This window comes from Sesamum indicum, linkage group LG3 (genome assembly GCF_000512975.1).
Source record: "Sesamum indicum cultivar Zhongzhi No. 13 linkage group LG3, S_indicum_v1.0, whole genome shotgun sequence".
In the NCBI taxonomy this organism is placed as follows: Eukaryota; Viridiplantae; Streptophyta; class Magnoliopsida; order Lamiales; family Pedaliaceae; genus Sesamum; species Sesamum indicum.
In genome coordinates, this window is record NC_026147.1 from 23,416,008 (window position 1) to 23,431,649 (window position 15,642).

General features: G+C 36.1%; 2 protein-coding genes across 3 annotated transcripts in view; both read right to left on the reverse strand.

Annotated features, from left to right (window-relative positions):
• On the reverse strand, nt 1,420-3,708 carry LOC105159315 (protein SHI RELATED SEQUENCE 5-like). 2 transcript variants are annotated; one of them, XM_011076329.2, is made up of 2 exons: nt 2,440-3,708; nt 1,420-1,954 (listed from the first exon to the last, which is right to left on the reverse strand). In XM_011076329.2, exons 1-2 carry the CDS (start codon nt 2,981-2,983, stop codon nt 1,602-1,604), a joined length of 897 nt encoding a protein of 298 aa, XP_011074631.1. In that variant the 5' UTR covers nt 2,984-3,708; the 3' UTR covers nt 1,420-1,601. The 2 variants fall into 2 exon arrangements, with proteins under 2 accessions (XP_011074631.1, XP_011074630.1); XM_011076328.2 differs by having other exon boundaries at nt 2,434-3,704.
• LOC105159316 (coatomer subunit alpha-1-like) overlaps nt 10,481-15,642 on the reverse strand; it is a 6,133-nt gene continuing 971 nt past the window's right edge. The window contains exons 2-3 of the mRNA XM_011076330.2: nt 14,494-14,988; nt 10,481-13,842 (exon numbers count right to left, since the gene is read on the reverse strand). Of these exons, the coding sequence (XP_011074632.1) occupies nt 10,889-13,842; nt 14,494-14,988 (3,449 nt within the window). The 3' untranslated portion in view covers nt 10,481-10,888. The remainder of the gene's footprint in view (nt 13,843-14,493; nt 14,989-15,642) is intronic.

The following is a 15,642-nucleotide window of genomic DNA, read 5'->3' on the forward strand; positions in this document are numbered from 1 at the left end:
TCAACTTTTCCCCCAACTCCCTGTAATAACTCGAACAACGTCGTAGCCGAATTGAGGATAAATAATTATACATACAAAAGAAGAAGGTAGTTCCACAACTCCAGAAAATGGCCATCCTTTTAAATCTTGATCACGCTTTCAATTAATTACTCAATAAATACTACTTTAATTGTTTGTGGCAACACTCTTAATGCCACATGCTGTTTCACTCAACTTATTTCAAACACATCTTATGATTAAGCTTTAAAAGCTTAGTTGAATTTTATTTTAAAAAATAAGATTGATGATATGTTAAAAAGGGTTTGACATTATTACAAACTCTTCCTATTGTAATGGTAATCGAAAAATTCATTAAACTATGAGAATTTAAAATCATAAATTAGATATTTTACCTTTAGGGGGGGAATGTCGACATGAATCATATAGGATAAAAGTGAAATACAAATAAAAGTCTATGGGATATAAAATTTCAAAAAGCTCAAAAGATCTTATAGAAAAGATGTAAAATTTCAAAATATAGCTCGATCTATGCATACTAATGAAGGGAAAGTTTCTAAATGTTACTATTTTCTATGCACATTGCACCCCTTGTGGATTTTCTTAAAATTGGTGTTGCATCTCTTATTACATTTCACGTATAGACGCCATGCAATGCAAATCTAGCAGCCTATCTATATAAAAACCTCATCTAGCTAATTTAATCTTACCATATTATGTCTACCTTAGACTAGAGCAACATTTACATCCATGTGCAATTATAATAGGCATCACATGCATACATATACACTTGCAGAAATATTAAACATCAACATTTAGGACAACACCATCCCATCCTCAATAATTAATTTCTATGAGTGATAACACCTACATATTTATTTTACCTATATATATATAGGTATGTGACTTAAGGTGATGACGTTGGTTGATTATGGAGGTCATTTTGCTAGTTTTGGACATGAATGATAGAGAATCTATATTTGGATTGACAAATTTGAAATAATAAATTTTGAATTTCTAGTAATAAATCTTTTTGTTGAACAATGATGAATTTCAAATTTTTATAATATCAAATTATTTGAATTTTTTTTTTTTTTTTTTTGATTCAAATCTATCACTCCAGATAATGTGGCAAGAAAACGGATAAAAGGGAGGAAAGGCAGCATCGAGCTGAGGACCGAGAAGAAAGAAACGCAAAAAGAATGTTGAAAAATTAACATACAGCATTGCGAATTGCACACATCCATATGTATGCACAAATTACCAAAAACCAAACAGTAAAAAAGGGTTATGGAGCAAACCAACAACCTTAATATCTAAGTTAACGAATCAATGCACAAAATCAAAATTGAAATTCGAACAAATATAATAAACAACATGCGAATGCGATGCGGACCAAGATTCAAGATCCATTTGATCTCTTCTTACATGCACCCTTCTTGAATTGGTCCACCTTTTTTCTTCATTGGTTGCTTAGAATAGGCTTAGATATCACCAATAATAACAAATTATGTCAATCTCAAGTTAGCTAGAATAGAAGGAAAGAAATCTATTAACGTAGACGACCCTTTTCAAAAGATCAGTAGCTACCAAATTTCTACTTCTTAAGGCCTTGGTGGTGGGAAGAATTGCGTACCCGCCATGAAACCGCTGAGATGAGGGGGATAAATTGAAGGGTCAAGCATCGTGACGTTCTGGTTGGTAGTGGCGGTGATGAGATCATGCGACTGTTGTGATGATCCTGCGCAGGCGGAGGAGCTCTCTCCCCCACCACCACTGTACTGGCTTTCAGGGCCTTGATCGTAGAGAATTCCCTTGAAAACATGCCCACCAATGTTGACAGCCGTCTGATAAGCAAAATGCTCCTCGGCGTCGTCTGTTGCACTGACCTTCACGCAGCGGAATAAGGCTGGAGAATTCACTTCTGGTGGGAGATGTCGTCCCAACTCACGAAACCCTAGTCATTGATCAGAACAAAGAATTATATATATATATATGTAAGATTCTTTCTTCCTCGTACGGATCAAGAAATCTCTTGAGTGAAAAATCTAATAAGTGTTTTTCTTCACAGATTTTCTTTGCGTCAGCTTTACTCTGTAAGAGTAAAGAGAAAGGGAAAGGTGAAGATTGTGGTGGTTTAAGCTCGGGAAGTTGGGGTTCATTCATATCACGCAAATGATTTTACCATACATAAATTATTCTAGAGTTCATGTGGTTTCAATTATTTTCCTGTCCTGCATAGAATTTATGAAGCATTAGAGTTCTGAGTCCAACTTATAACCTATTTTTCAAGAACTGAAAACCCCATCGATCAGATCGATGGAGCCCATGTCTGAAAAACTCCCGATTTTCGGTGTAATAAAACCTACAACATCACCTGACGGGTGGAGTACAATTAAACGTGAAATAGTAGTGGTGTAGCAAGACTAGAATTACCTCCACCTGGATAATTTTCTCTCAGCCGTTTAGGGTTTTCCCCTCCGACGGTCAACTGCTGTTGATCTTGCTGCAAATTAGAACCCGGCTGCTGCTGCTGCTTCTCGCGGCGTTTAGCCGCCGGAACCCAGGTGCTCTTCACGTGGGTTTGGCACGGAAACCCTCGGCTCTTACAGCAAGTCCTGCATCTCATGTGCACGCAATCTTTCTTAGCTTGGTTGCCACAATCTTGACAGTTCACCCCGGCGTCGTTCTTACCCCTACCTTGATTCATCACCCTAAAACCTGCTGCTGATCCGTAGCTATAATCGGAAGGCTCATCACCAATATTACTCGGGCCGATGGAAAAGTGAACATCTTGGATACTGTGATGCTGCTGCTGCTGCTGAGAGACAAGCCTTTGTTGGTGCAATTGATTGTACTGCTGCCATAGTTCAAAACCCTTGTTATAGATCTCCTCGTTCTTGAACAGGAACAAGCTATTATTGTTGTCTGTTTGCTGATCTTGGTCTTGTTCTTTACCACCACCTAGTGAGAAAAACTCGGACATTTTCCAACCCTACTACAAGCTAAGTTCAACCTCAATTTTGAGAGCAAATCCATAGCAAACACAAAAAAAGGACTTATTCGGGCAAGAGGGGTCCGGGTAGAGGAAGGGTAATTATCATGTAGTAGCGTTTCCTAGGAAGATCCGAGCCACTGTGTGTGTTAGTGTGTGTGTGTGGGTTATTTTGTAAATTTGCAATATGTCGATTTATGGGACTAGCTAGCTAGTTTTAATTTACCACTATATACAGTAAACATTAATCATACTTATATGAAATAGATGTACATATATGTGTATTTCGTACGTGGGAAGAGACTGGAGAGTTCCTTGTGCTGGCTGAAGTACTTACTACTCTGTGTGTGTGTGTGTGTGCTTGTGATTCTTGAAGTGTTGTTCTCTGCTCGCAGCTTCTTTCACTATCAAAACTTCGGAATTATTCAGGTTCCAGAATGGAGAGATGGAAAGGAGTTCGTTGGGTTTCCCTTTCTCTCTCTCTCTCTCTCTCTATCTCTCTATCTCTTTCTCTCTGAGTCTTGATGGTGATGAGTTGAATTGTTGTGTTGTGGATGCATTAAAGTCACAGCCCTGCAAACGCCGCCATCGGCCACTGCAACCACCCCTCTGCAACCTCAATTTAAGACATCCACCCCCCACGCTACCAATTTTTTCTCTCTCACACACAACACACACTTACTATAGTAGTTGACTGTAGGAGTCAGTGTTAGTGTAGCCGGGCCGGGTGGGGTTGGGGTTGGGGTTGGGGGTGGGGGAACTGATTTTTCCTTTTTTGTTTTAGCAGAAAATCCTGCCACTTCTTCTACAGTTCTCTTGCAGTTATTGCAATAAAAAAACCTACCTCATCAAGAAATTGAATCCCAGCCCTTGCATGGTGATCTAACGGCTAACAGACATGCCACCGTGGCGTTGCATCAGCTTTTGCTTATTCGTCCTTGCACCGTAAAACACGCTCTACTTTCGCCTTTCCCCTCACCATTTCCCATCATAATTTAAATTCATTATTCCCTTAAATAAATAAAAAATAATCCAAATTAGGAAACAAGCTATTTCTCAACGCAGAATTCTTTCATCACTGACCAATCAACACGCGATCATTAACGATAACATGATCATAAGCGTCACAGTCAGTAAGATTAGTGACTCAATTTCGTCTCCATCGGCCTTTGCGAAATTCAAAGAATTCCTCGAGTCTGCAGAAATTATCCGTTGGCCCTCCCATTATTACTACATTATAGTATCAAATAAAACACCTCGTATTCCTCTCTAATTCTTCCTGTGATCGTTTCAAAACAATTAACACTCGGAAGCAATCCAACGATTTATTATTATTTTTTTCTCTTCCTAGAGACTACCAACAACATAATTCTCTTTAATCTTAACATAATTGTCGAGAATTCAAACCCTAGTTACTTCATAAAAAATAAATTCATAGCTATTACCTAATCAAAATGCAAAATGAACTAAAATCATTTCTCGCAATTGAATTGTGAATTTACTAATAAAAGAAATAAATTCTTGTTAAAATCAATACGAACCCTTTTGATGCTAACATTATCAGTCATGTAATTGATGAATAAGTTTACTAATTAAGTTTTACGTAATGCTGTTAATATATTGATTGATGTAATAATAAAGAAGTTTCCTGAATCGGGTTTCAAGTGATGCTCTTTCTTTCAATTTATAGTGTACGTTCAATTATATCATTCATATATTCAAATTTAAATTTTCAAATCAACAAACACATTCAAATAAAAAATAAATAAATAATAAATTATTATAAAAATCAACACACACCCACGTTTCAAGTTATGCTTTCAATACATCATCGAGACATATAAATAATGCAGGGACGAGCAATTAATTAATTTCACTTATTAAATATGATGTACTTGTGGAGAAGATTGAAGTGGTCAGTGAGTTTATCTGAGACGGAAGAAAATGAAATGTAAGGAATATTGAAGAGACGGGTAGATGAGACATGTCCAAAAAAGGACATAGAAGCTGCAATTACTTTACCTTTATGCATGCATAAAATCTTGGATATCTATGTCTACATACCATATATATTCTAATTGCTACTGAAATGGACACTTCATTCCCAAGACTTTTCAATTTTTTGTATTCTATTTTCATTGTGTGATTTTAATTTTAAGTGGGTTGGTAAATACGTATTGGTTGGCTTTAACAATTTAACTTTTTTTAGATCTCACATATATTTAATTTTGGGATAATTACACGTATTTATCCTCAAATCTAATGTAATTACACGTAAATTCTTTATTATTTTTAAAATTTATATTTAGCACCTCTGACTTTTATTTCTGTCTAATAAGTGGATCCATCGATCCATTAGTTAAAATTCACCGAATACGTTGATATTAGCTAAAAAGTTGAATGAAAATTCGTATTTATCCATAATTGACTTAGTACTGACCTATTGTAAGTTAAACAAATCATTTCTAACCAAATATCCTTATAAACGTGAAGATATATCTTCACACATGCATTATTGCGTAAAAATGTATAAAGGTGGTTTGTTTAGAAAAGAATTATTTAACCTGCAATAAGTTAATAATATTTTCATTCAACTTTTTGAATTTAGTGAATTTTGACTAACGAATGGGTATTATTTATTAGAAAGAAAGAAAGAAACATCATATGTAATTTTCTAAAAAATGGAGAGTGTCTATTTATAAACCCATCAAATCTTGGAAGAGGATGTCGTAGTTATCCCAATATTTTTCAATCTAAGAGGAGTTAGAAACAATAGTCAGTTTTTTATGTACTATTCCGTGATGTAAACGCTTCTTCACCTATTGTTGTAATGACCTACAATTCATAAACTTGATCCTTTTGTTGGGTGGAACTGATCTTGTAATTTGATTTCATATTTCGATGGCACGATACACTATTCATCAACAGTACTCTGTATAATATACAACCCTCAATTGCCACATAATACCATCATACATGCATTTAGTGCACTAGTTCTATACTCGGACCAACCTTATTCAATCAAACACTGTAGAGGATTTTGATTGTTCTTGCAGAACTTGAGAAGTACACAAACAATCAAGAACTGGACCAAAATCAAAGACGACCTTCATAAAGAGCCTGCAGACCACACTCATATCAGTGATTTTGCTAGATTTTTTTTTTTTTAATTAATTAATGATGTTTTGTATGTCCACATGCATGAGCAATAATACTGAATCCTGGTCAGGACTGGTCTTCACACTGTGGTCATATTAGACAGAAAAGTGGTTGCTGCCGCTTGACAAGACACATCCTAGAGACTGGTGATCAAAATTTTAAAAAGAAAAGAATAATTACACTGTTCTTCTTGAAGGTTTAGTATATTTGATGTTTATTTATTAGTCAAAATTAATTGAATTTTAATAATATTAGCAAAAAATTGAATGAAAATCCATATTCGTCTCAATTGATTTGTTTTTAAATTTTTTAAAATCAAATAATTGTTTTTTAACCAAACTATCATTGTACATTTTCAGTCGTTAATGCATGTCATGAGGAGGTATATCTTTATCCTTATAAGGATAATTTGGTTAAGGCAAAAAATATATTTGATTTATAATAAGTCAATTTTTAATAAATATGAATTTTTATTCAATTTTTTTTTTTAGTAATATCTATGAATTTGATAAATTTTAATTAATAGAGAAATCTATTTGTTTAAGGCAAATAAATATTAGGGACAGTATATATCATTTTCAAAATAATAAAAATTTTAAGTATAATTATATTAAATTTAACTATTCCTAAAAAAAATATTTGAAAAGATTTAAACCAGGCTTGGACCAGCCATCCATCATTAAAATTCTAACACCACACTGCTGCTACTCTATTATATATTTTCAATCAATGGAAATAATCATTAAAAAAAAAGAGAGACAGAAAAGGAAATAAACAAACTCGAGTATTTTAAGGTATATTTAAACGATTTGGAGTTAATATTTTGTTGTAGAGATGTTGAATTCAAAATTCATTAATAACGTATAAGAGTGGGTACGTACATAATAAAAAAAAAAAAAAAAGGGGAAAGTAATACACTTCAGTTCTCCCTAATTAGTGCCATAAATTATACATTTTATTTGAAATCTCCAAATTGTTCTAAAAATTTGGTACGGACAAACGGCGGCCCTAATCACCCGTACACATGCAAAAGAAAAAAAAAGAGAGACAGAAAAGGAAATAAACAAACTCGAGTATTTTAAGGTATATTTAAACGATTTGGAGTTAATATTTTGTTGTAGAGATGTTGAATTCAAAATTCATTAATAACGTATAAGAGTGGGTACGTACATAATAAAAAAAAAAAAAAAAGGGGAAAGTAATACACTTCAGTTCTCCCTAATTAGTGCCATAAATTATACATTTTATTTGAAATCTCCAAATTGTTCTAAAAATTTGGTACGGACAAACGGCGGCCCTAATCACCCGTACACATGCAAAAGTGAGTTGTGAACATATTTAATAAAAAAGAAAATGTAATAACGTGTGTAGTTTACTATTTGACCTCTCCTAATATTATAAGACAACGCTGTATCCGAATTTTTATATGGTTATGGAATTGTATTTATAATTATTTCTGGGATGGACGTAATTTAGTTATTCAATTTAGGGTGATGATTGAAGTTGAAATCTTATTTAAAATTTTTATGTACGAAAAATAATTAAATAATAAAAATAAATAGAAATGTATTAATAATTAGGTGAGAGTCCCAATTGAAGGAGTGGCAGCCTTGTGATGTGGTTCGTGTCTCGAGCCCTGCGTCCGTCGGGTTGACCTGCCGAATGCGCCTTCTGCTTCTTCTTAGAATAATAATAAAAACCAAAAACGTCTTTTCAATTACGGAGCTACTGTACAAATACATGCATGGTTTATGTACGTATGTCTGTATGTATATTTGGCGTAGAACATGTTGCTTCACAATCGCACGCTTTGGGACTACCTCCAAACTCAATTTTGTGAATGTGGAGATCCTGTGATGTGATTGAAAGCTTTATTAAATCATTCCCAAACATCCACACTGCAGATTTGAAATTTTATTAGCTTAATTATTTTTCAAGTTTTATTAATTAAATTTAATATTTTCGTCATGTTTAATGTAACATAACAGATAAATTTTTAAGAAAAATAATTAGTTTTATCATTTAATCCTCGCTTTAATACACCTTAATGCTCCCTTTAATATCTTTGGGGGCGACTCATTAATGTCACCTCACCCTTAATTAACTTCCATGCACATCTCTCTCACATCACTGCTTTCTCTATCGTGTACACATAATTGACACATATTTTTTAATTTTGAAAAATGAAATATGTACCAATGGTTTGTGCAGATTTTTTGTTTACTCTACACAAAATATAGTAGGTAAAAGAGTTGCTCAATGCTTACTGGAATTTAATAGCACTACAAAGGTTGAAATATGTTTATGAAAATTGTAAGATTAATGTGTACTAATCTATAAAATAGAGATTTACACTCTAATGCTTAAATCTATGATAAAATTATTAAAAAAATAAAATAAAAAACTTTGAATTAACGTAATAATGTTGATTGAAAATGACGGTGAAGTGATACATTCCTTGTGCAATGCATAAAAAAAGCTAAAAATAGCTTGAGATCGAAAGAGAGTGAGAGTTGAAGTATGATAGAATATGTTTCTGAAATGACTGCACTATATCTCATTTTATAGATGTTCCTAGAGCAAGATCCAAAAGGTGGTTAAGGTGAATCATGCATTGTTGGATAACTAGCTACATGTATTAATTAAATAACAAAAAAAAGTAGTTTAGAATTTAGACAAAGATATATGGATGGCAATTGGCCAGGAAAATCGGGGTCTTGACCCGAACCCAACCTATTGGGGGTGGGTCCCGATCCATTGGGTTGGGACTCGGCTGGGTTTGGGTGGGGTATGGGTTTTGTACAAAATCCGTCCCGAACCCAACCCGACTCATATTTTTATGTATTATATTATTTATTATTCATATATAATACATTATTAATAAAATATTATTATATTATAAGTAAATTCTTAAATATTTTACATATATCCAACTCTATATAAGAAATACAAAAAATAAAAAATTAGTTAAATGTATTATTTATAAACCATAAATTATATTAATTAATGAAAAAAATAATAATTTAGATGAATGTGTATACTTTGTCATATACAATTCATTTTAGATTGAAAACTATGTTAAGATATTTAAATTTAAATTGATATTACTTAATAAAAAAATAAAATATTTGTTGAATATTTTTCTTATATTATATAATTCATTGTAGATCGTAAAATGATACTACTTGATGAAAAAATTAATAATTTGGATGAACATATATTTTGTCTTATACAATTCATTTTAAATTTTGACTTACTGATGAATTATGTTTTACTATTATGTAATTTTCATTCGTCTGCAATAATTTATGACAATTCCGTAAATTTTTAAATTGTGCATGAAAGTGACATGGAGTGGGACAAAAGAGGGACGAGTCTTGGGTCCGGGCAAACCCAACCCAGAACCGTCTTGTTGCCATCCCTATGAAGATATAACCTTTTAACCGAGTATTGCCTAATATTTTCAAATATCTTTGAGAAGTTGATTTCAATCAGATCATTTGGAGTTTGTTGAGATTTTTTATTATGTTGTGTCATAGGATGTCAACAATCTGTATAACGTATTGTTTCTACTATATACTGACTCAATAGGCTAGTTTTTTGAATCTGCTAAATTAGTTACTACAAGCTTAATACCTTATTCATGGACAAGCATGACCTAGCCTGTTTGGTGGGGGCGCACTCCTTTTCTTTGGGATCTTGAGGAAAAATGTTAAGGGACATCATTCTCCTTAATTGTTACTCTAATCCTAGATTATGTAGACAGGGCCCCGTTGGCCCTCAAAGTGCCAAACATCATGATTGACAATGTGTAGGTCATTTACCATATAAAATTAATATACTTTGACTTAGGTAGTCATTTTGGTATTTTTAGACCAGCTTAGGTTTCTCTTTGAGCATAATTATTGGTTTATTGGCATTTCTCAGTCATGATTTTACAAATGCCTTAAGAAAAAGGAGTGGAGCGGCAGAAGTCACATGGGGTTTCAACCACTTTTGACAACCCTAAGACTATTTTAATGAAGGCTTAGGAGTGTACGAGTTTCTCATGGGGATGGGCCCATGCCCTAGGTGATCTTGTAGGAAAAGAAAGCATCATCAACAAATCTCCCCGAAAGCAAGTCTTCATATCTTCAAGAGAGCCTACGTGGCTTTGTGGGTGCTCGGAATTACGGTATTGTACATGGTGCTCTAGCGATTTGGACTCTGAAGATGCAGGCCTTCCATACCGGGCTTTCCTGGAAAGAATTTCTACTCAAATAAAGTGAAAGCATGAGCAATTTCATTTTAATCATCCACCATTTTAAGAAGTCTGGATGCGCAATTTAGTAAATCTGAATGCAAAGAAATGTATAAGCTTGCAAAAAGTCTATTACATCTGCAAAAAGAACATATAGGGTCCACCGTACTGGATAGAAAAGGGCAACAAGGTTGCCACAATTTGGGCAGGCACACTAAATTACCACACTGCATAAGAATGGTCTCAAAATCAAAATCTTACATGACTTTATTACAATGGAAACTGTAATCATAAAAACCAAAAAGGGTTGAGGGGTAGGAGATTGATGAAACTGATCCTGCAAAACAAAACCAAATATTGAACAGAAGCATAAATTCGGTCTTAATCTCTTTGTATGGAGCTCCTACCTCTTTGTTTCTCAAGATGGCAAACATTCCCCGACTTAGCCGGTTTGTCTAATTGGGAGAGGTCACAAACAAGCAAATCGTAGGGTCAATTCATCGTATCTGTGAAGGAGAACAGAGCAAACCGGATGCATCAGCTCCTATCCCAGCAAGTTCACAAACAGTACATAGCTGGCCTTGCTGAGATGGAACAAAATGAGTACTGCAGTAGGGGCAAGTTATATCTTTCTGCCCCCGGTAAATTGGCACGTATGTAGCCCCACACACAACGAAAGGATTTCTGAAGTCATAGTTAAGCTGTGTAGCATCTTTCATATTCTTCTCGGCAGCCTGCAGAACTTGGCGAGCGGTTCTGGCTTGATTCTCATTACTAGGATTGGTCTCCAGAAGTCGCCTGGCAAAGTTGGCTGCAGTGCTCAGATTTTGTGCCTTGAAGCAGACGGTCATAGCATTCAGTAGTGCAAGCCTCAAGTGCGGAAGCTGGAGGTTACAATGGGTGAAATAGGCAGCAAGTACCTGCTGACGGACTGGGTTGTCCTTCAGTTCCCTCCTCTTAAGCTCCATCTGCAAACCAAGAACATATTCTTTGACAATGATAATCAATTCCTTGACTTCATCCACCTCTCTTCGTGTTTCAACAACAATCAGCGGAATTGTGTGAAGAATAGACAGGAACTGTCGAAGAGCCTCAGAAAACTTTCCAGCAGTTGTAGCTTTGTAGCCAGCCTTGAGCTTCTCTTCCAATTGGGAGAAATTGAACACTAGAGCAGGGGGGCTTCGCACATTGGGACTTGCTGACTCATTCCAACCCCTCTCAACTGCAACTGAGATCAACGGCGCTGAAGTAAAGGCACGTAAATAACTGTGACTGCCCAAGTGAAGATCAATAAACTGCGACTTCAAAGGGGTGAAATTACGTATGCCTAACTGACGGCTCAATAAACGCATTGCTGTTTCAAAGTTTCCAGCAGCTGCGTGTTCAGCAGCAAGAGACGATTTCTGGACCCAAATCTGGCTTACAGGCATACCAGGTGTGGGGGCCACAAAAACACCAGAACGTCCAATTGCAGCTGTTTTTGGTGTCTCAGCATCAGGAGGCAGATCCAGATCCTCAAGATCCCATCCACCCTCCTCATCATTCTCCTCGTGCACAACCTCGTCCTCTAGCACCAGACTGATGTCTCCATTCTGCAAGTTGTCCACCTCACCAATATCCAGTGCCTCACCCCAATCAGCATCTGCAGCCTCTTCATAGTCTTCGGTTTCTCCTCTGCCTGTATCATCCAGGCCACCCTCAAATATGCCTTTACTGACCATTAACAAAGGCCAATCTCCAGCACATAGCACTGGACTCGGGGGTATTAGAAGAGAAGCTTTCTTCCCTGCAGGCACAGAAGGAACATTATCCCCCAAATCTGCAGCTAAACGCTCAGCTATATCATGGAGCCCATGGATTGCAGCTGTTATATAAGCCAGGGGCAGATGACCTGCATTCTCCAGAATCTTAACACGCTCCCGTACATCACCAAGATATAGTGCATCATGAAACTGGCCCATCACATCATTTTTTACCTCAGCAATTTTCATCATTTTCGACAATTTCTCTAGATTACCAGTTATCAGATAATGAAAAGATAATCTCTCAAAGTTCTTTGTTTTTTGGTATGCATATTCAACAATCCCTGCATTTCCCTGCCGAAGGGCCTCCACGCCTAGCCTATACCAGTAATCTTTCTCATCTATCTTTTTAGCAGATTCAAGGGCTTTCTCAATGTTACCACTTTCAAGGGCTAAGTTGAAGCGAGTTCTCTCATCCTTCACGAAATAAAGAGCAACTTGTGGAAAGCCCTTCTGCTGTAGGTAAGCAATCATGGCCTGTCCACAAAGTTCTGAATTTTTTATCATGCTCATAACCTGATCATATCTCTTCCTCAGCAGGGATAGCTTAAATATATACTCTGTCGAATCAATGATGATAGGACGGTTTTTCCCATCTCGGTCCAAGCAAAAGATCGTGTTCCCATATATTTTTGTAACATATACTGGGACATCCAGTGTCTTGATAATTCCACTATCCCCATTAGGAAGGCAATACTTAATGTGCGTCAGTGTAGTATAGATGAAAACACCATTATCATCCCATGCTCCGCTCTTCACGCGAATTGTCTCGTGAAGAGTGCAGCGGTGCACGAGCTTCTTGTCAGCAATTACAATTGAATGCTTGCTTAGTAAAGCAACACTCTCCATATCCTGAGACCATACCGCATACCTAACAAAAGACGTTTGAAGATCCCCAAGAACAACCCTTTGTTGGAGATCAAAGATGACAACCCTGTCCTCAGCCCTGCAGAGCAGATTTCCAGTACCAGCATAGAATATAGCATCAGTGGCAATGGGCAGAAGACTCTTTTTAAGTATCTCATTCTTCAGGTTCTTGACCAGGACATGATTGCTGCTCTTCTCAAGCACAGCAAACCTATTTCGAGCCACAAAAACTGCCGCTGCCCCAACACCTCTTTTTGACTCTTGAACCATGTCGCCTCTGCCATAACTATCTCTGGGGATGACATAGAGTTCATATGAACCCCCATCTGTGTCAGAGCAAACCAAAACAGCATTTTCAGTAGGACTGTAAGAAAGAGTTCGAGGGCCTTGATTCAAACTACTGGACCCTGGACGACGGATTGGTATCAGCTGAGTATCTTTCTGAGTTGAATACTCAAAAACACGTAGAAAGCGGTCCTTGACATAGAAGACTGAATCACCACTGACAGAAAAGGCAGGACGTTCTCTCTCCAACTTAAAAACAATCATGCCACTGTCATGACCAGCCGCCAGAAGATTCATCTCAGGATGGGCTGCAAGAATCCAGAACCTATCATGCTCTCTACGGAACGTCTGCAAGCCAGTTCGTTTAGTAGCATCCCAAACCCGGATACTCTTATCTTCTGAATTTGATACAATAATGTCCTGCCTTGCATGGAACAGTACACAAGAAACATTGTTCATATGGCCCCTCAATGTGTCCACCTCCCAAGCCTTAGTATCTGAAGACAAATAAATCAGATATCAGCTATAAAATCTATTACTTTTCAGCAACTAAAAAATTAATACAACTCACTTAGAATAAATATGAGGTAGATACAAGTATGTGACTGATTAAAGAGGTATGCACTCCCAGTTGCAAGAAACTCGAGTGAAGCTGATTTGGCATCGACTAGTTCACTAAATTAGAAAAACATCTAATGTGTAGGCCTGTACCAGACAGCTTTTCAATCAAGAGACAAGCTGAAATGACCACAAACTTCAGCCCACTGACCACCTAACTCAAAAGACCTTCTCTTAGCTATCTCTCATCAAATTCACAACATGTATATCAATTTAGAACACCACTTTCACCTACTTTAACTAAATAAATCCCAGCTCCTTCAGAAAACTCCAACAGCAAACAACTCCAGAATCAATACAAAATGAAAAAAGGAAGAGCACCAGAAACTTCCAACACCAGTTCATAGCATGGAGAACATTGTTATATAAACACAAGAATATTTCAAGGGTTATTTTCCTTCTTAATGGTAAAATGCTTTGCCCATCACCAAATTTAAATCATTCAAACATAAGTGCAAATTCACTGAATGATCCTTCCAGGAGACACTATGCATCTTTTAACAAGATAATTGGTGATTAAGATGGCATACCGTTCATGCGCCAGATTTTCACTTGGCGATCATCTGCTCCAGAAACAATCAGAGGGAGAGTTGGATGGAAAGAAGCCCAGTTAACCCCTCGATCATGGCCTTCCAAGACATACTTCACAACAGCATCAACCCCACCAAAGAAGTCCGTATTCATTTGAGACAATCGCAGAATGTCATCAGCAGGAGATACTGTTTTCTTCCTCAAGGCACCTATATCCCAAACACGAACAGTCTGATCCAAAGAGGCTGAAACGACCAAGTCCTCTTTGGGGTGAAATGAGGCACACATGACATAGTGGTTATGCCCCGTTAACACAGAAATGCAAGTCCGTGATTGCCAATTCCATATTCTAATTGTCTGATCATCACTTGCACTTACTATCCACGGATACTCGTGATGAAATTGAACTGTCCGGATATAATCAAGATGGCCAAGAAGAGTAAATAGACATCTGTGCAATTTATAATTCCACACCTTGATTTTGTAATCATCACCTGTAGAAACCAGCATTAGCATAAATAGAAAAGATACATTACAGTATCAATCCAAGAATAAAGACAGCTTGAAGCAACCTGGCTGAAAATTGCTTTCCATTGTATAAATCAATAAATTTTCTGAATACCTATATATCTAAATACATATATATATATATATATATATATATATGATTTTTCAAATAAATGTAACAATTGATTCAGCAACCTATACAATCATCGTGAGAGTAAGTTCAACTTAAGACCCCATATGAATCAACAACAATCGTGAATAACTAATGCAAAATCCTATCAGTATGAAAGTTTGCAAAAAATCAAACAGCACACAAGAATGCTGATCATTGCATAGCACTTACCTGGAAACAATCAAATTCTGCCAATATCAGTACATGCATAAGATAATGAGATAAGTAGGGTCAACATTCCCCAACTCCAGCATGACAAAAAAATCCTTTGTCTAAGGTTGAATCAAGCTTCATGCATGCAGCATTCTACTAGCAATTAATTAATAGAAAAGAATATTAAAAATATGTAACGAACTGTAGATGGATTCATTGCCTCATCAACTAGAGTTCCATTATGGCAATGGGTGAATCAACACCATTTGAATTTAACAAAATACTAAATACAGGTACTTTAAAGAAGACAACCATA